Source organism: Dermochelys coriacea, chromosome 2 (assembly GCF_009764565.3).
Source record: "Dermochelys coriacea isolate rDerCor1 chromosome 2, rDerCor1.pri.v4, whole genome shotgun sequence".
Classification (NCBI taxonomy): Eukaryota; Metazoa; Chordata; order Testudines; family Dermochelyidae; genus Dermochelys; species Dermochelys coriacea.
In genome coordinates this window covers 205,720,772-205,742,641 of record NC_050069.1, presented here as the reverse complement: position 1 = coordinate 205,742,641, position 21,870 = coordinate 205,720,772, and the positions used below count along the sequence as shown (strand labels likewise).

Sequence of the window (21,870 nt, the reverse complement as noted above, 5' to 3'; positions counted from 1 at the left end):
TTTTTTAAATAAAAGCAAACAAACAGTTTATCCAATAAGGAACACTGGATAGGTGGGGAACATATGATAGGTAAGGGGAAGAGTAGAAGGAGAAGGAAAAGCAATGAAGAAAACAGACATGGAAAGCCTAATCAAAGTACTCCTCAGCAGCAAGGGAAAGGAGGAGAGAAAAAACACAAATTTACATGAAAAGGAAGAGATGAATCAAGGCACATAGTATTATAAAATGAGTTTAAAAATCCCTGTGTGTTTTCCTGTGATGGCCCATTCAAAATTTGCTTGGTGTATTAATGTAGATTATTTTTCAGGACTGCAGTTAATTAAATACAGCAGAATCCCAACTATTCAAAATGCTTGGACACCACCCACTACATATGGATAACTGAATTAAAAGACAGGGACCTATCAGTTTGTTTAGAAAGAATGATTCCAAGCACTGAAATTCCACTGTACTTGAAAAGCAATTGCAATTAGCAGGGCTAGGCAATTTCTAAATATGATCATATAACTGGTTAAACCAACTCAAACTTTTATATTATATTATATATTATATTATATATTATATTATATAAAATTTATTTTAGTTTTAATATTTTCTGAATTGCAAGTACTGAGATTGTAAGCCTCTTGAGGCAGGGACTGTCTTTTTTCCTGTTTGTATGGCACGTAGCATAACGGGTTCTTGGTCCATGACTAAGGTTCGTAGGTGCTATGATAATACAAGAAGTAGTATTAATATAAAATGTATGCCTGTTAACTGGAAAGCACACAGTTGGACACACTAGGATAAGCAATAGTATTCTGAGGCAGAATGCTCCATTACAGAATGCTATACAATACTTTAATAATGATAAAGTGTACACACTTACAACATCTAGAGGAGTTTCACTTGCAATCTAAAATTAAAAAAACTTTTTAGTTCAACAGGCTTGGCAAGCGTAATTTTCATATAAGTACTAACTGTAAACATGGAACAGATAAAACAAATGTCAAATTGTATACTTTTGTGCTAAGCGCTGATCAAAATCTACTGTGAAGCTGTTATTTAAATGTATAATGTAGCCATTAGTCACTGCAATATTATGATCAAAATATTTCAAAATTATATCCTTTGCTTTCAAATAAGTAAATCTTTCTCAGGCAAAACGTATTATGCTCTTGATTTTAATCCATAAGAGCTCATATTAAATCAGTTAACAGATCTCAGAGGGCTACTAGTGGTTTTAATACTTTAGCTAACAAAAGAAAAATGATAGTTTTTCAAAAAAAATATTCTCTGTGTTATCCCACTATCTAGAACAACAATCCTTTCAACCATTTGATTCTAAGTTATTTACATGTCCTCATTACCACAGTATGCAAGTGTGTCATAATCTTTAATGTTTTTATCTTCAAAACACTCCTGTGACGTAAAGAAGTACTTTCATCCCCACTTCACAGTTGGGGAACAGAGAGAGACTCTTGTGCAACGTGTGGAAGGTTGCACAGAGTAGGGAATTAAACCTGGATTTTAAATTCCAGGCCAGCAGCCTAACCTAGAAAAACTCTACAGGTAGATAGTAACTATTTCACAGTAAGTCGGGGGGTTTTTTTGTTTTGCTTTTTTACCAGTTCAAGACACAAGCGATGACCATAGGCAGCAGAATAATGAACTGCATTGTATCCTTGTTTGTCTCGGATCCCTGGATTTGCATCATTTCTTAGTAAGTATTCCAGGCACCTGTGTGAAGTGACAAATGACAACCATATTAATAATGTTAAAATTCAACTTTTCACTAATTGGTAAAACTAGTACTTGCCTTGAAAATACAAGAAGTCCAATTTTATTTTATGCAACAAATAGGATCATCAAATTGCCATGTCTTACTACATCAAACAGTGGTCCGTGTATCCCAGTATTCAGACGGACAAAGAGCAGTACCAGAAGATGTAGAGGAGCATGTAAGACCATCACAACAGACATTTACATATATAATATGCCTAGGGAGACAGCGTCTTCCTAACCCGAGACAGTCAATGGTTGGCTTATGCCTTGTTGCATGAAGGTTGATACATCTCAAGTAAAATTTCTTCTTCAGGTCTGGGAAAGATAAGGTCACAGCAAAATGCAAGGAGGAGCAGATTGTTTAGCAAAAGTAGGTTTCAGAGTAGCAGCCGTGTTAGTCTGTATTCGCAAAAAGAAAAGGAGTACTTGTGGCACCTTAGAGACTAACAAATTTATTAGAGCATAAGCTTTCGTGAGCTACAGCTCACTTCATCGGATGCATTTACGATGCATCCGATGAAGTGAGCTGTAGCTCACGAAAGCTTATGCTTTAGCAAAAGTAGTTAGTACCGATTGTAAGGGACCATTCAAGGCAGAATGATCTGTTAATACCTCAGCAGTCATAAGATAAAAAGAGGAGGTTAGTGGGTTACAGATTGTGTAATAAGCCATAAATCCAACGTGTCTGTTCAGTCCATGACTTTTTTTTAGTGTCTAGCAGAGTAATGAATTTAAGCTCCCAGGTTTATCTTTTGAAAGTGTTGTGCAGGTTTCCTTTGAGGATGAGGGCTGATAGGTCAGATAGAGAGTGATTGCTTTGTGAAAAGTGTCCACTCAGAGGTGATAGGGTGTTTTTGTCTTTTATCATTTTCCTGTGAGAGTTTATTTGAAAGCATAGTGATTGTCTGGGTTTACCCACATAGTAGTAGTTGGGGCATTTAGTGCACTAACACACCTTTCAAGACCCATGGATCCTACATATGCCTATCACAACATGTGCTATACCTCATGTGGTATACAGCACTAAGTCCATATTAAATTATGTCTACCTCTCATTTATTTGCTAGCTTGATGACTGTCAAATATTTCTAAAAAGGTTGAAGCACGACTTTCCTCTACAAAAACTTAACCCTATTGTTTTATAACTATTTTTTTCAACTAATTTATCTGATACAGACTTAAGGCTTGCTAGTTTGATTCCCAGGAATACAAGTATTTGTTAAACATACTCTGGAGACTACATCTATGCTACAGCACTTACAGCAGCGCAGCTACACTGATGCAGCTGTGCTGCTGTAGCGCTTGTGGTGGAGACGCTCTAAGCTGATGGGAGAGAAATCTTCCGTCACTTAAATACTCCACTTCCGACAAGAGGCAGTAGTTATGTTGGCAGGAGAACCTCTCCCACTGACACAGCACTGTGTACACTGGCACTTCCGTTGGTATAACTTATGTTGCTCACGGGTGTGGATTATTCACACTACTGAGCGACATAACTTACACCAAAGTAATTTCTAGTTTGGACAAGGTAGACTCAGACTTTAAGGTCTGAAGGGACCATGATGGTCATTTAGTCTCACCTCTTGCATGTTGCTGGTCACAGAACCTCACCCATCCACTACTGTAATAGACTCCTAACCTATGGATGAGTTACTGAAGACTAAAGTCTTCAAGTTAGAGAATCCACCATTTACACTAGTTTCAACCTGCAAGTCACCCGTACCCCATGGTGCAGAGGAAAACAAAAAACCCCAGAGTCTCTGCCAACTGGACCCAGGAGAAAATTCCTTCTCAACCCCAATTATGGTGATCATTTACACCCTGAGCATGTGGGCAAGACCCACCAGTCAGACACCTGGAAAAGAATTCTCTGTAGTAACTCAGAGCCCTCCCCATCTAGTGTCCCATCACCAGCTGTTGGAGATGTTTGCTGCTAGCAGTCGTAGATCAGCTACATGCCATTGTAGGCAACATCATCATACCATCTCCTCCATAAACTTATCAAGCTCAGTCTTGAAGCCAGTTAGATTTTTTTGCCCCCACTGCTCCCCTTGGAAAGCTGTTCCAGAAATTCACTCCTCTGATGGTTAGAAACCTTTGTATAATTTCAAACCTGAACATGTTGATGGCCAGTTTATATCCATTTGTTCTTGGGTCAACATTGGCATTTAACTTAAATAACTCCTCTTCCTCCCTGGTATTTATTCCTCTTATGTATTTAGAGAGCGCAATCATATCTCTTCTCAGCCTTCTTTCGGTTAGGCTAAACAAGCCAAGCTCTTTGACTCTCCTCTGATAAGGTATGTTTTCCATTCCTCAGATCATCCTAGTAACTCTTCTCTGCACTTGTTCCAGTTTGAATTCATCTTTCTTAAAAATGGGAGACCAAAACTGCATATATATTCCAGATGAGGTCTCACCAGTGCCTTGTAAAATGGTACTAACACTTCCCTGTCTGTAGTAGAAATACCTTACCAGATGCATCCTAGTCTTTTTCATGGCTGCATCACATGACATTTTCATGGCAGCTCACAGTCATCCTGTGATCAATCAATTCTTTTTATAAATGGGGAGAAGGTAGGAAGAGTGCCATTGTTTCAGAAAATCACCTCTGGGAACATCTGCACAAACTTTATGAAAAAGCACACAAATGTTCCAGAGATTCCATATAGATTACTTACCTCACATTGTCTCCAGCACTTATATTCCAGCCCAATACTAATTTCTAGTTTTATTTTTTTTATTATTACTATTATTATTATTAATCTCCTTCTGAATGTGAGCTGGACAGAACTTGTTTTCCAACTGGTCTTAAGCATGTTGCTGCATCCACTCAAAAAGCTGCTTCTCAGGTTATACTACTTGGCAGTCTGTCTTCCAAAGAGCAAACTGTTCATCAGAACATTAATATTTCAGGGATTTTGGAGATCATTCTTTGAGTTATTTCCCAAAGCAGTGAAATATTACTATCATAATTCATCCTCTAGCCTCTGCAAGACAGCTGGCAAAACAATGTAACCCGAAGACTCACTCTGGTGCTGAGGCACTGAGGTCTTTGAGAACAACTGTGAAACTTGGAATCCTGGAATGATTTAAGTGATGATTAAAGTAAGTACCCCTCAACAAATGCCAGCAGGAAGAGGGATTACATACTTAACAGAGAAGTAGCAGGTAAACATTAAAAAAACCTAGACTTTAAATGGAAGGGGTATATATACTTTAATGCCTACTCAAATGGCCAGTAGTGATTACTGGTATCTCTACTCTTTATTTACACTTTAAAAGGCCCAACAAGTTATGCACAGCTATTCTGTATCACATCACCCTCTCTCTTTTTGTTTGTTACTTCTACATGTTGGGTCTTGAGATTGCAAGCTTTATGCAGAACATCTCTGCTTGTACAGTCCCAGAACAATGACCATCTTTTTAGTTTTGATGTAATACAAAAAGCTTCTGAGCACATTTCGTTAATTAAAAAAAACAACAAATTTGACCAAACTTGGCATCTATAACAAGATGCCATAATGAAGACAAAAGTCATAAAGCAATCTTCGCCTATAAATATTAAAATGTTTATGTATTTAAATAAATATTTTACATTCACCTTACCTCAGGATAAGGATAACTCAGACTGGTTTTTACAGCATTAAGTCTGATTATCCAGCAAGGGAAACAAATGGCAGAGTCAAGGACTTATCACCTAAAACATATTGCCTCCAATCCTCTAGAGCTTAAATATCAGAATTTTTAGAAAAAATGCCTCCTCTAGTATAGCTACCAGGAAATCTCATAAGCAGCCAAGACCCAGACCACATTTACTTTGTGCAGAACAGGAATTTAATCCAGTGTATAGCCAATTAAGACTTCAACATTAAAATCCAGAAGATTACAATACACCTAGCTGTAATGGGGAGGGGAAAAAAAACAAAACAAACAAACCAAAAAACCTCAACATGTTTAAACCAAAGTATCTCTTATATTATGAACAGACCAAACACACACATTCCATTTAGCCATCTTCAAAGAAATATAAAAATTACATTTGGCATATATGATTACAGAAAGTAGGCAAACAAAGTACAGCAGCTCTGAAGTCTTTAAATATTCACCCTTTTGTATGACATGACACTTACTTGCCATCTGTGTCCGATGCAGCTGCATAGTGCAATGGTGTACAACCCCTCTCGTCAAGGTCATTCACACTAGCTCCAGATCCCACAAGGGCAAACAGGCACTGGTAATTACAATTGGCAGCAGCATAATGAAGTGGAGTTCTTTAGTACACATTCAAATACAAGAGAAAGACATACAACAGATTAATGACAAAAATGCAAAATAAAATGAAATGTTAAAAACATGTTTATATTCTATTTTATTATTGGCTGAATTATTCAGTTCTAATATATGTAAATATTACACTTTTTTAAATGATTTTTACGGAACCATGTAATAGCAGTTCAGGGTACATATTTGTCAGCCAGTCATGGACAGTTTGTGGGTGTTGAGAGGTGTGCACAGGAAAATGAAAAATTATTGAAAGATCCATTTGTTCAAACAATTTAATTGCAGGCCATTCACTGACAAAACATGAGCAAATCTGATCATCCATAGTGCAAAACCGCCAAGACAGACTGGAACAAAATGCAACTGTTTATTTAGGGTGAAATTTAACCCTTCCTGCAGAACATCTAAAGTAGTTTTGTGTGGAGTGCTCAGTAGGGTTTTGAGGACAAAACTGAGGTGTAATGTGGAGTCCTACGGCGTGTCTATTTGTTTCATCTTAATGTACCAAAAATATATGCTTGTACAGAAAATAAAACAAATGATGATTTTTTTAAAATATGCATTTGATTTTAAAGAAACTTGACATTTGAATTTCACATGAAAATATAATATTGATGAATAACTCAGCCTTGGGGGAAAACTATTACAAAGCATAATATAATATATAAACAAATTTTCAGAAGTTAATGACCTAGGTGCTTTTGAAAATTTTACACAAGTGACCTAGGGATCTAAGGGCATGTTTATACTATACTTGGACTTGGGGACTGGGACTTTATACTTGGACACGGATTGGGAATAGCTGTGCGCACCACAGTTCCCTACGTGGACACGAATTTAAAGGTTTGAAGTTTACACTAATGTAGACTTGACAGCAAGTTAAAGTATGGGCTGGATGAATGGACTATAAGGTGGACAGAAAGCTGACTATATTGTCGGGCTCAACGGGTAGTGATCAATGGCTCCATGTTTAGTTGGCAGCCGGTATCAAGTGGAGTGCCCCAAGGGTCGGTCCTGGGGCCGGTTTTGTTCAATATCTTCATTAATGATCTGGAGGATGGTGGGGATTGTACCCTCAGCAAGTTTGCAGATGACACTAAACTGGGAGGAGATATGCTGGAGGGTAGGGATAGGATACAAAGGGACCTTGACAAATTAGAGGATTGGGCCATAAGAAATCTGATGAGGTTCAACAAGGACAAGTGCAAGTGCAGAGTCCTGCACTTGGGACAGAAGAATACCACACACCACTACAGACTAGGGACCGAATGACTAGGCAGCAGTTCTGCAGAAAAGGACCTAGGGGTTACAGTGGATGAGAAGCTGGATATGAGTCAACAGTGTGCTGTTGTTACCAAGAAGGCCAATGGCATTTGGGGATATATAAGTAGGGGCATTGCCAGCAGATCGAGGGACGTGATTGTTACCCTCTATTAGACATTGGGGAGGCCTCAGCTGGAGTACTGTGTCCAGTTTTGGGCCCCACACAACAGAAGGATGTGGAAAAATGGGAAAGAGTCCAGCGGAGGGCAACAAAAATGATTAGGGGACTGGAACATATGACTTATGAGGAGAGGCTGAAGGAACTGGGATTGTTTAGTCTGCAGAAGAGAAGAATGAGGGGAGATTTGATAGCTGCTTTCAGCTACCTGAAAGGGGGTTCCAAAGAGGATGGATCTAGACTGTTCTCAGTGGTAGCAGATGACAGAACAAGGTGTAATGGTCTCAAGTTGCAATGGGGGAGGTTTAGGTTGGATATTAGGAAAAGCTTTTTCACTAGGAGGGTGGTGAAGCACTGGATTGCGTTACCTAGGGAGGTGGTGGAATCTTCTTCCTTTGAAGTTTTTAAGGTCAGGCTTGACAAAGTCCTGGCTGGGATGATTTAATTGGGGATTGGTCCTGCTTTGAGCAGGGGGTTGGACTAGATGACCTCCTGAGGTCCCTTCCAACCCTGATATTTTATGGTTCTATGAAATATAATCAGCAGACCAACAAAAATTTAAGTGCAACTTCCACAGGGAAAACTATTACAATTAACCCCTCTATATTCAGCCAAGGGTGCAAGTAGGACTTCAAAGGGAGACATGATTCATAGTCAGTACTTCTGCTGGAGTCCTACTCCTGTCACTCAACCAAGGACTGAGGGACCATTTCCACTAAACCATTGATGCTATGAAGAATATTTTTAAATTATGATAAATTCTTGCCTCTGGTTCTTCCAGAGCATCTCTTTTTAGTTGTCTATCTTTCTGATTGTAAGCTCTTTGGCTCTCTTTAATTAGTGTCTTGCACAACCATTAACCTCACTGTCTGCACTTAAATAACAATCTGAGGCTAGCAATAGCAGTGGTTATTTGAAGAAAGTCCAGAGTGAGAGAAAGTGAGAGAAAGCTATATGAAGAAGGGATGGATGGAGGTAAAAAGGAAAGTTATTTTATTAAAAGAATTTAGATTTTACTTTAAAAAAATATAGAAGATTGCAAAATGTTCAGAAGTGGCAAAGTGAACAGGTTGATGAAGAGCATTTATAGCCTTGAAAGGTGGGCTAATGAGGAGAAATCAGTAAATCTACAGGTTGAGAGCCACTTAAATCCATCAGGATGCATTTTACACCAAAAACATCTTTATTAAAGCTACAGTAACATACGAGATCAAGTGGACAATTTGAAAGAAGAAATAAATACATACTAAAATACACAAAACTATATAACAGAATGTAACAAATCAAACACCTTGCAACTTTTTTATAATCATAAACTTTAAAGATGCTTAGACTAAATTGGTTGTAGTGCTTGACTGGGGACCCAACAATTTATTATGAATACAATCACTCCAAAAGCAATGTATTGTGATGGAATACAGACTCCTTCACACAGAACTATTGTGCTACTTATGTGCATGTTTTAATAAAGTTCTAAAATCCACGAACTTAGAACGTTGTGTCCTACCTCCCAAATTTGTCCTTTTTGTTGAAGTCTGCACCAGTGTTGAGCAGAAGGTTTAGGCACTCCAAATTCCTATTAAATTAATGCAACATTGATTGCAAATTAAATTTTCAAGAACACAGTGCCCTTTACAAACTATCAGAATTGCTGCAAAGTTATTTATCACACAACAATATTTTTACTGATAATGAATTAAACTATATTTTACATACAAAACACCACCAAAAACAGACTTTAAAGTTGTAGAAGAAAATATTAAGGACCATAAACTGTCCTTGGTCCAAATGTGGGAATTTTGATGTTTATGTAGCGTGCCTTTTGAAATCAACAAGAGCATTGTCCTAAAGTAGTAAATACACTTCTAATTTGATGGAAACTTAATAGAAAAAATTAATGCATGCTAAGAGCTTTTTGCCAAGATTCAGCACATGGCAAGTTTTTACTTATAAATTTTTGTTTCTTTTAAAGCCAATTAATAAGTGCAGGAAAAACAAAGTTTGCAATGCATATGCTATCTTTGATATTGCATTATGAAGAACACTATATTAAAAATATTTATGGCAAAAGCTGTGAATATTGTTCAGAGACAGGAAAATTACGATATGAAGCCTAAAAGTGAGGATAGGAGTGAGGTAACATCACAAGTAAGTAATTTTTATTCCAAGGATAATATTTTATAACAGTAAATAGAGCCCTACGCAGATAAAAAAATTTGTATTTCACATCTGATCTGCAAAAATGATCCACGGATATCTGCAGATTTGCTGGACTTTAGATATAAAATGTGTATCCTCATCCACTCACGATCGCAAAATGGTCTGTGGATATCTACCAATTTGCAGGGCTCTATCAGTAAACAACCACCCCAAAATCCCCAAACATATAAAAATTACACTTGGTTTTATTATATTACTTTAAAATTATATACGCATGCAGCATTGGCCATTTGATTTCCTGAAAGCTGTGTGCACTTGAGCATGTACAACAATCTACTGCCCAATTTTTCTAGGCAATACTGAATAGCTACTTTGTACTCTAATAATTTTATAGTGACTAATATACTGCGCTCCTCCCAATACCTGTGCACATGCTTGGCTTTATTAATGGGTGGCCAAAGTTAATGGGACTAATATTGTGGTTTAGTCACAAGCATGAAGTGTCTGCAGAATCAAGGCCCATATGTTTACATGAACTCCTTAAGATGCCTACCTAGAGAAACAATGCTAGTCAAATACTAGTTCTTCTATGGTTTGAATTCTTCAGATCACAATCCATCCTTGAGCACTACTGATCAAAATTTCTTTGCTTCTAGTTAACTGAACTCCAGAACTTTGTTACTGCATGCAAAACTTAGCTTGACAAATCTATGTGCAGGTATATGCTAAACATACAGGTTTTCCAGGCTCTTACTGTGTGTGAGCACATTCATCCTATCCTCAGCTTCCCTCACATGCTGGTAAAAACATTTAAAACATGTTTTCTTAGTGAATAATCAAAAATAAGTTAGCACCCTGCATTTGCTGAAAGACGTAATCTAATATCCAGATGTTTATAAATATAACAAACAGCATATACTATAAAGATATACACACAGAGGGTAAAGTTGTAGCTAGCTCATACATAAATGTGCATGGGGAAAGGCAGTACAGAGCCCTCCCCCAACTCTGCACAGCATATTTCAAAAGGCTGCCCAGAATTACAGCTCCTATGTCAAGCAACTGAGTGGAAAGGGGATAAGTGAAGCAAGCAGGCATGCTGATGGTACCATACCCCTTCACCATGCATCTCCGAAGTGCTCCTAACACAGGGTTCTGGTAAACGTTAGCCCTAAATAACATGGTCTGTACTTTCTATACATAGTAAAACATACAAGTAAAATTAATCCATTTTGAGACAATCCTGAAACTGAAATAATACTGATTACTCCTGGGGGAATTCTGCACCACAAAATTAAAATTTCTGCATACAATATTTTAAAATTCTGCATATTTTATTTATCAAAATAATGCAACATAATCACTTTGGTTTAAATTATTTCAGTAATTTATTGAAACAATATAATGGATGGAGAATGGAAGTGGGGAACATTGGAGGAAATCCCCAACCCCCCGTGCCTAATAGTAATGTAGATAGGTTTCACCCTTTATTTCTAGTTATTAGGCAACATATATATGCAGCCATTTGCTCAGCATTACATCAAACAACTGAAGAGAAAGTGAGGACTGGGGAAATCAAACTCACAATTTATATTAGCTACTGACCATCTCCAGAAAAGGAATTAAGAAACAGTTCATGGAGTACATTCTGATAGGAAATTTTTTCAGTCCAAGAAGTTAGATCCATTCTAACCACAAAAGCAACATAAGCATTTATAAGGCCATACTGTCCTTTACAGCATTCTGGAAATGTAAAGGAGCCTTAAAACTTTTACACCTATATTATACTCCTGAGGGAATTCACAAAGACAAGGGGAATAATTCACTAAGCAGGCAGGCTGCTGAATTCTGCTCTGCCTGAGGGAACAGAGCCTGTCCCACACCTACCTCCTCAGAAACACCCCAAAGCCCTGCCCCTCCATGCCGAACATGCTGCAATAGCGAGCGAAAGGGACAGTGTCTTTCTCTCTCTCTCTCTCTCACACACACACACACACCCCTGCCCATCCCCCAGGTGATTTACATCTCTACTAGATGCTCCAGACACCCAAACCAACCTGCCTACACTGCCTGGGAGGGGCTTGTGACCGCTCTTGCAGCTTCCCTTTGCTTCCCCATCATAAATCATTTTTCTGCGGGGAAGCAAAGAAATCTGCGGGGGACATAAATTCTACGCTCACGCACTGATGCGGAATTCCCCCAGGAGTAACTGATTCTGTTGGTCATTACAATAAAAGATTGATGGCCAAGTAGAAATTGCAGTTTATGCCTTTTTAAAGCTTGCAGAAAGACACCGTCTTGAAATTATATACATACCTACAAAGCTCCTTGGGGGAAAAAGAGGAGGAAAACACTGTCAGGATCAACAATTTAAGAAAAAAAAAATTAAAGTGAAGGCAGAGCTGTTACCTACCCTCCAGCTGCAGCTGCATGAAGGCAAGTCCTGCCAAAATCATCTGGGGTGTCTATGTCAAAGCCTACAAAAATAAGTTAGTACATCGTGAAACCATGTATGTAATTCAAACCTTTCACCAAATTGCCCTTCAGTAATTAGCTGTAGTGCCATGAAGGTAAGTTTATGTTATTTACAACAGTATATGTTGAAACACAAAAATATACTCCATCTGAAATAAAACCATGTTGTTTGCAATATTTCAAGAAATGTGTATTCCGTTAAAAATGACAAAGGTAACAATGGAAACTTATCTTTAATGACATTAGGGCTAAAAGCAATTTCTGATAGGAGTGTCTTTGTTTATCCCTTCTGTTAAAAATACCAACATTTTTATATCTGATACGGAAACATTTATTTATGGAAAAACGCAATAGCAACTTTAAGTATAAGCTAGTACTACTCACCTTAAAATTCAGCGTTCTGCATATCAATCTTTTAAAGGGAGGGAATGTCAGCATTACTAAATCCAGAAGCTAATCACATTATTTCACCCTTCAGCTTAATTCTCCATTCCCAGACAAAGAACTTGGTTAAAATGGAGTGATGATTATAAACACCACTTACCGAAGGAAAAAGGCATTTAGAAAATGGTGTAGTTTTCTCAAAAAATGTTATAGGAACCCTGGAAATTCAAATTTAAGATCAAACTTAAATCCAAATATTTGAAAGTAGGGAGATGGCACAACTAAGGTCAGCAACGGAGCCTTAACTTTGCTCCTGTATCACTGCTCTCAGAAACAACAGCTAGGAGACTATCCAATCCTTAAGACGAGAGCAGTCCCTTGGGTTCAGCGAATTGGGGTGACTGCCTCGCACAGGAGGTGGGTGGGGAGGTGAGGCAGGAGGGCAAGCGGGGTGAGGAGGCTAAAGGGAGGCGAGCGGCAGGTGGGAGGGAGGAGGAGCCCCTGAACCAGAACCTTCCCTCAGCCCCAGCGCCTCCTGCCCGCCAACGGGCCCTGCCGATCAGCATATTCCTCTCCCTCTCAGCGCCTACCGTGGATCAGATGTTTCACAGTGTCAGGAGGTGCTGGGGTGGAGGGGCAAGAAGTGAAGGCACAGCCCGCTTGAGGGAGGGGGCGGAACTGGGCGGAGAAGAGGCAGTGCATGGGCGAAGCGGGGGTAGGAAGAGGCGGGACAAGGGTGGGGACTTGGGGAGCACCCCCAGTAGATTAGAAACTCATTGCCTATGTCCTCGGCCCCGTACACCCCTAAGGACAGCATGCTTAAGACATACAACATCATTACACTAGTGACTCTGAAAACTGAACAATGATCATCTAACTGGATTACCTTACTTGTGTTGATAGGTTGGTTTTACCTCACTATAGCAAACACCTCTTGTTTTCTTTAAGTCCCTATGTAGTTCATGAAAAGAAAAAAGAAAAAAAAGAGAAAGAAAAAAAGAGAAAAAGCCCGCATCTCTGCTAAATGCTTCCACACTCAGGACAATCCGCCATAGGAGTCTGGATATCAAAAGCACGGTTATCTGATTAGCATACACACACACATGCACAGTCAAAAGAACAGTGCTTTCTACATGATTCTAAGCATGCTATGCTGAGGGGGAACATGGGATTTAAAGAAGTTGTTCAAGGATATTAATAGTAGGGGAACAGAGTGAGGTAAAAAAAGAAGATATGCTTATGTATAACTTTGTTTAAAAAAAAAAAAGGTTCCATTTCTCTGTTCTGGTAGCTCTCAAGTGGAATAAAGTGGCAGAACTCCCCCGACCCGCACCCCACAGGGCTCACCTGAGGTACTCCAACTCACAACTGGGAAAGGTCCACAGTCATCTAGCATATGCTAGAACAATTCAGGGACTTTTCTAATTTAAGCTAAAGAACTGGGACTAGCTCCATGAAAATCAGGAAAGGGTAACTTTTTGCCCAGTATCACACCCAAACTAATCTCAGTGCAGGAGAGAATATGGCCCCAAAAGTATGTTAATTCCAAATTAGACTTCCTAAGAAAATAGTGGATTTAGCAAGTATAAGAAAGAATGTGACTGAAGTGAAATGAAACAAATGGCATGGAGAAAGTACAATGAAACTGAAAGGCAACAAATTGAGAACCAAGAAAAGAAGACAGTTACCTTTTCCGTAAGAGGTGTTCTTTGAGATGTGTTGCTCATGTCTATTCCACAATAGGTGTACATGCTCGCCATGTGCACCGGTGCCACAAGTTTTTCCCCGACAGGGGGTAGTGCCCCCCGCAACCCCTGGAGTGGCACCTGCCTGGCGCGGTATAAGGGGAGCTGCACACTCCCCCCACCCTCAGTTCCTTCTTGCAAGACAACTCTGACAGAGGGGAAGGAGGGTGGGATGTGGAATAGAGCAACACATCTCAAAGAACACCAGTTACAGAAAAGGTAACTGTCTTTTCTTCTTCAAGTAATTGCTCATGAGTATTCCACAATAGGTGATTCCAAGCTATATCTGTTGGAGGTGGGTAGGAGTTCACAAGATCCCAGGATGGATGACAGCCCTGCCGAACCTGGCGTCATCCCTGGTTTGGGGGACGTTCACATAGTGCGAGGTGAACTTGTGAACTGAAGACCACGTTGTGGCCCTACAAATGTCCTGGATGGGGACATGGGCCATGAAGGCAACCAATGAGGCCTGCGCCCGAGTCAAGTGTGCCCTCACAATGGGTGGCGGGGGGACACCTGCCAGCTCATAACAGGAACGGATTCACAAAGTGATCTGATTGGAAAGCTGCTGAGCAGAAATTATCTGGTCCCTCGCGCACTCAGCCGAGGTGACGAACAGTTGTGAGGACTTTCTGAATGGCTTGGTCCGCTCGAGGTAGAAAGCCAGAGCCCACCGCACATTGAGCGTGTGGAGACAGCGTTCCTCACTGGATGCGTGAGGCTTGGGGCAGAGGACCAGTAGAAAAATGTCCTGACCCATCTGGTAGGTGGAGACCACCTTCAGGAGGAACGCGGGGTGTGGGCAGAGCTGGACCTTGTTTTTATGAAAGACTGTTCAAAGGGGCTTGGATGTCAGGGCCCTGTGCTCTGAGACTCGCATGGCCGACATGATTGCAACCAGGAAGGCCACCTTCCACGAGAGGTGAGCCCAGGAGCACATGGCCACTGGTTCAGACTGGCGCCCTATGAGACGAGCCAACAACAGGTTTAGGTCCCACTGCGAGACCGGGTGTCTAGAATACGGAAAAAGACGATCCAAACCTTAAGGAACCTGCCAGTCAGCATGGGAAAATACTGTGTACCCTTGCACCGGCGGATGGAAAGCCGATATGGCTGCCAGGTGAACCTTGACTGACGAGGGCACCAGGCCCTGGGTCCTCAGGTATAGGAGGTAATCAAGGATAAGCTGGATCGGGGCGGTCACCGGGAAGACACCCTGGTCCACCGCACACCTAGAAAACTGGGACCACTTCACCAAATAAGCCCAGCGAGTGGAGGGCCATCTACTTTCGAGGACACGCTGCACCTGCTCTGAGTTCGTTCTTTCCTCTGCACCTAACCACTGAGCAGCCATGCCGCGAGGTGAAGAGCTGCCAGGTTGGGGTGGAGGAGGCAGCCCTGGTCCTGAGAAGCAGGTCCAGGCGGAGCAGAAACAGTCACTGCGGAACTACTGCCAGGCCCGTGAGGGTCCCGTACCAATGCTGCCTGGGCCACGCCAGGGCAATCAGGAGGACCCGGGCCTTGTCTGTCTATCTTCTCCAGAACCCTGCTGATTAGAGGGAACGGGGGAAAAGGTGTAGAGAAGCTGGCCTGACCAGGACAGGAGAGAGGCATTGGAGATAGCGCCCCTCCCCAGGCCCCCCGGAGCAGAACCGGAGGCATCGCTGGTTCTGCCGAGTCGTGAACAAGTCCACCTGGGGATTTCCCCACCTTCGGAAGAGCCGGTGGGCCACTTCCAGGTACAGGGACACTCGTGTTGCGAGGAAAAGTCCTTGCACAAGCGATCCCCCCTCTCGTTCCGGGCGCCCAGTAGGAGGAAGGCTTTCAAGTGGATGTCGTGGGCTATACAGAAGTCCCATAGCCTTAAGGCTTTGCAGCAGATGATTGAGCCCCGCCTTGCCTGTTGGTATAGAACATTGAGTCTGTGAGGACCCTGACTATCTTGCCGTCCAGGTTTGAGCAGAAGGCAATACACGCCAGGCACACCGCCCTAAGCTCCTTGATGTTTATATGTAAGGTCCGATCTTGAGCTGACCACAGGCCTTGGGTCTGAAAGTTCCCCACATGGGTCCCCCAACCCAGGTCGGACGCATCAGACACCAGCTCCAAGGACCAAGCCCTGTCCCTTAACGGAACCCTTTGGAGCATGCTGTTTGGAGTGGACCACCACCGTAGGGAGGTGATCACAGAGTCCAGCACAGAGAGGACCTTGTCCATCCTGTCTATGGCCTGGGAGAACTTCGAGGCCAACCAGAGCTGGAGGGGCCTCTTCCTGAGCCTGGCATAATGGACCACATACATGCACGCCAAAATGAGACCCAAGAGTTGTAGGCAAACCCTGGCTGTTACTGGGAACCTTGTGACCAAATCAATGAGAGTTTTCAGGGTTTCGAATCTGCCTGGCAGGAGAGAGGCCCTGGCCAACACTGCATCCAGGAGCACCCTGATAAACTATGCGTTGGAATGGGACTAATGTGGACTTGGTGGTGTTTATCAACAGGCCCAAGGCAGTGCACATGGACAGGAGGAGCGCCATGTGTTCCCTCACCTGTGACCGAGGTGCCCTTGACAAGCCAATCATCCAGATGGCAAGGGGTCCAGATATTTCCCTATCTGAGGTAGGCCACTACCACTGACATACATTTTGTAAACACCCTGGGGGCCGTGGATAGACCAAACAAGAGGACTGTGAATTGGTAATGATTCTGTCCCACCACGAAACAGAGGAAGCGCCTGTGCTCCTCAAATATGTGGTTGTGGAAGTATGCGTCCTGTAGATCGAGGGCAGCGTACCAGTCCCTGGGATCCAGGGAGGGGATGAGGGAGGCCAGAGAGACCATGCAGAACTTGAGCTTCACCATGTACTGGTTCAGACCTCGGAGGTCCAGGATAGGCCTGAGCCCCCTTTTGACCTTCGGGATAAGGAAATAACGGGAGTAATACCCCTTGCCCATGAACTCCTCTGGCACCGCCTCTATCGCTCCTAGACCTAGGAGCCGCCCCACCTGCTACTCAAGCAGAGCTTCGTGCAAGGGGTCCCCGAAGGGGATGGGGGCGGGGAGGAAGTAAACTGGAGGGCGTAACCCCAGGAGATGGTGTTGAGGACCCATCAGTCCGAGGTTAACCACGACCATTCCGGGAGGGAAGCACACAACTGGTTGGAGAAGAGAAGCTTCATTTGGGGTGGATCCCCGATGAGGAGTGGTGGGGTGCCCCCAAGTGTTCCCTCAACTGAGACTGGTACTGGGCCGGAGGCGACTGCGGAGATCCCAGTGGCGGCTTGCCTCTGGAGCACGGGGCTGACATCGGTGGCACTCCGAGCACCGGCATGGACATAACGTCCCGGGCCGCCTGGAGGGCTTCAGGCATGGATGGCATCTGGACATCCGGAGAGGCCTGTTCCGAAGGGGCTGGGCTACTCTGCTCAACATGAATCGGAGGCCTGGGGCCCGGGGGGGATCGAGGACTGCCCGACATGGGCCTAGCCTCTGTCCCAGACTTCCCTCGATACTGGACTAGATGGACCACTGGTCTGATCCAGTATGGCAATTCCCATGTTCCCAAGTGACCTATCAAGACTTCTTTCACTAAAATGCCACTGTTTTAGGCACAATGTATTACAGGCATGCAGGATGGAATATCAGTAAAGAACTAGGAGAATTACAGTTGTCTGAGTGACTTTAACAGTGCAAGTCCATACTTAATCATTATTTAAAATTAAAGTTATAGTTCAAAACAATTTCCAAGCTATATTTATAGTTGTAGTTTTCTCAAATATTCTCTTAAGAACTTCCCTTTCAAATAACTGATAGATGTTCGCAACGATAACTCCAATTTCAATTTTTTTTGTTTTGTTTTTTCATTAATTTAAGAATTTCTTAGTGACCGGAATTAGTGCCCCTATTTGGCACTCTCCCTCCCATTAACTCCCTAGGAGGCCTCACCCAAAGTACAAAATATTTCTCAATTCTGCTCACTGAACAATCTATCTCATCATACCAATACCTGGCCTGACACCACTGTCTCCATAATGGTCATCCACATAGGGACAAGCAGACTTTGCAAGGTTTGCATCACTGGAGTGGATGAACTCAGATTCCAGAGGGGTTCTTAATGTATGAATCAACTAATTTCACCCTCCTCCCTGCAAAAAATACACTAGTCAAAGATACCAATCTTCAATAACATCAACTTATTAAAAAGGAGTTTCTAGGCTCCTGGTGTCCAATCTTTTCAGACTGAGTGCTGCAAATATAATTTTTAAATGGTCAAGCAACCATGACTGATGCTTTAGATCAGTGGTTCTTAACCTTGACTGCAGCCTGCATCCCTTTGGTTTTCAAAATATGTTCTTGCACCCCTTATCAAAAAATCAAAATATGTTCTCACACCTCTTATCAAAAATCATTGAAGTAGGTCAGTTCTTTAAACCTAGATATATTTTTTATTTGTATATTACAGTAATCGTTAAATAAATACATAGGTTTGATGAAACAAAGTAGTTGTACTTACGTTCCTGTGCTTAATTTGTGTTTTTGATGGCTTATCTTCTAAAAAAATCTGGCATGTCTCGCACCCCCAGAAAGGGCATCTCGCACCCCCAGGGAATGCATGCACCCCAGGTTAAGAAACACTGCTTTAGATTGTGTGTGCTGGTCCACATCCCTTTGTGCAACTAACACACAGAATGGAAATCATCTGCAAGTCCTCTGATGGAGATTACCTTGACATAGGGAAGTCTCCTGTAGGTATACATCTAGTATAACTTTGCACTGTGACAGAAAGGGGAAGTGGCTGGAGCATGCTAAGCTTTGCCTATCCTACAGCTGCCACATGGTACCTAATGGACAGTTGTCAGCTGGTGCAAATTACAGCAAGACGCTGAAGAAGAGAATCAACACGCCTATATTTTGGTTCCTCAGCTTCTCTTCCTTTTCCCCTTCTCCTAGGCTTCCCTACTTCCCTGTGGTGTGGAAGGGAGTCCTTTTGCTAATCACTCTCCTAGGCTCAAGACAGTCAAGCTTCCCTTTTGAGCCCCCTGGAGTTTCCATATCTCATCAGGGAAGCAGACTATGAAGCTGCCAAAATTAGTCCATCTTCCCTTCCTTGCCATGCAGTAGGTATTCAGCTGAAAGGGGACTGACACCTTTCAGCATAATCCCAGCTCACAGAGCTGATCCTGGGGTCACAGGGGAAGCAACACGGTGCATAGACAATCCAGGAAGTTTTTGGAAAGCGTAGGGGACAATTTCCTGGTGCAAGTGCTAGGGGAACCAACTAGGGGGAGCGCTTTTCTTGACCTGCTGCTCACAAACCCGGTAGAATTAGTGGGGGAAGCAAAAGTGGATGGGAATCTGGGAGGCAGTGACCATGAGTTGGTTGAGTTCAGGATCCTGACGCAGGGAAGAAAGGTAAGCAGCAGGATACGGACCCTGGACTTCAGGAAAGCAGACTTTGACTCCCTCAGGGAACAGATGGCCAGGATCCCCTGGGGGACTAACATGAAAGGGAAAGGAGTCCAGGAGAGCTGGCTGTATTTCAAGGAATCCCTGTTGAGGTTACAGGGACAAACCATCCCGATGACTCGAAAGAATAGTAAATATGGCAGGCGACTAGCTTGGCTTAATGGTGAAATCCTAGCGGATCTTAAACATAAAAAAGAAGCTTACAAGAAGTGGAAGGTTGGACATATGACCAGGGAAGAGTATAAAAATATTGCTCGGGCATGTAGGAAAGATATCAGGAGGGCCAAATCGCACCTGGAGCTGCAGCTAGCAAGAGATGTCAAGAGTAACAAGAAGGGTTCTTCAGGTATGTTGGCAACAAGAAGAAAGCCAAGGAAAGTGTGGGCCCCTTACTGAATGAGGGAGGCAAGCTAGTGACAGAGGATGTGGAAAAAGCTAATGTACTCAATGCTTTTTTTGCCTCTGTTTTCACTAACAAGGTCAGCTCCCAGACTGCTGTGCTGGGCATCACTAATGGGGAAGAGATGGCCAGCCCTCTGTAGAGATAGAGGTGGTTAGGGACTATTTAGAAAAGCTGGACGTGCACAAGTCCATGGGGCCGGACGAATTGCATCCGAGAGTGCTGAAGGAATTGGCGGCTGTGATTGCAGAGCCCTTGGCCATTATCTTTGAAAACTCGTGGCGAACGGGGGAAGTCCCGGATGACTGGAAAAAGGCTAATGTAGTGCCCATCTTTAAAAAAGGGAAGAAGGAGGATCCTGGGAACTACAGGCCAGTCAGCCTCACCTCAGTCCCTGGAAAAATCATGGAGCAGGTCCTCAAAGAATCAATCCTGAAGCACTTAGAGGAGAGGAAAGTGATCAGGAACAGTCAGCATGGATTCACCAAGGGAAGGTCATGCCTGACTAATCTAATCGCCTTTTATGATGAGATTACTGGTTCTGTGGATGAAGGGACAGCAGTGGATGTATTGTTTCTTGACTTTAGCAAAGCTTTTGACACGGTCTCCCACAGCATTCTTGTCAGCAAGTTAAGGAAGTATGGGCTGGATGAATGCACTATAAGGTGGGTAGAAAGCTGGCTAGATTGTCGGGCTCAACGGGTAGTGATCAATGGCTCCATGTCTAGTTGGCAGCCGGTGTCAAGTGGAGTGCCCCAGGGGTCGGTCCTGGGGCCCGTTTTGTTCAACATCTTCATAAATGATCTGGAGGATGGTGTGGATTGCACTCTCAGCAAATTTGCGGATGATACTAAACTGGGAGGAGTGGTAGATACGCTGGAGGGGAGGGATAGGATACAGAAGGACCTAGACAAATTGGAGGATTGGGCCAAAAGAAATCTAATGAGGTTCAATAAGGATAAGTGCAGGGTCCTGCACTTAGGATGGAAGAATCCAATGCACCGCTACAGACTAGGGACCGAATGGCTCGGCAGCAGTTCTGCGGAAAAGGACCTAGGGGTGACAGTGGACGAGAAGCTGGATATGAGTCAGCAGTGTGCCCTTGTTGCCAAGAAGGCCAATGGCATTTTGGGATGTATAAGTAGGGGCATAGCGAGCAGATCGAGGGACGTGATCGTTCCCCTCTATTCGACACTGGTGAGGCCTCATCTGGAGTACTGTGTCCAGTTTTGGGCCCCACACTACAAGAAGGATGTGGATAAATTGGAAAGAGTACAGCGAAGGGCAACAAAAATGATTGGGGGTCTAGAGCACATGACTTATGAGGAGAGGCTGAGGGAGCTGGGATTGTTTAGTCTGCAGAAGAGAAGAATGAGGGGGGATTTGATAGCTGCTTTCAACTACCTGAAAGGGGGTTTCAAAGAGGATGGCTCTAGACTGTTCTCAATGGTAGCAGATGACAGAACGAGGAGTAATGGTCTCAAGTTGCAATGGGGGAGGTTTAGATTGGATATTAGGAAAAACTTTTTCACTAAGAGGGTGGTGAAACACTGGAATGCGTTACCTAGGGAGGTGGTAGAATCTCCTTCCTTAGAGGTTTTTAAGGTCAGGCTTGACAAAGCCCTGGCTAGGATGATTTAACTGGGACTTGGTCCTGCTTTGAGCAGGGGGTTGGACTAGATGACCTTCTGGGGTCCCTTCCAACCCTGATATTCTATGATTCTATATTCTAACACCCTGTACAGTTTCTT

The 21,870-nt window shown here is 42.8% G+C and overlaps 1 protein-coding gene across 5 annotated transcripts in view; it reads right to left on the bottom strand.

Annotated features, from left to right (window-relative positions):
* The window catches only part of ANKRD28 (ankyrin repeat domain 28), a 238,938-nt gene that overhangs the window by 53,754 nt on the left and 163,314 nt on the right, over positions 1-21,870 (bottom strand). For all 5 annotated transcript variants that reach the window (XM_038388242.2, XM_043509102.1, XM_043509103.1 and 2 more), the window contains 5 exons: positions 12,064-12,127; positions 8,998-9,066; positions 5,899-6,039; positions 1,609-1,720; positions 870-896 (listed from right to left, as the gene is read on the bottom strand). In XM_038388242.2, coding sequence (XP_038244170.1) covers positions 870-896; positions 1,609-1,720; positions 5,899-6,039; positions 8,998-9,066; positions 12,064-12,127 — 413 coding nt within the window. The remainder of the gene's footprint in view (positions 1-869; positions 897-1,608; positions 1,721-5,898; positions 6,040-8,997; positions 9,067-12,063; positions 12,128-21,870) is intronic.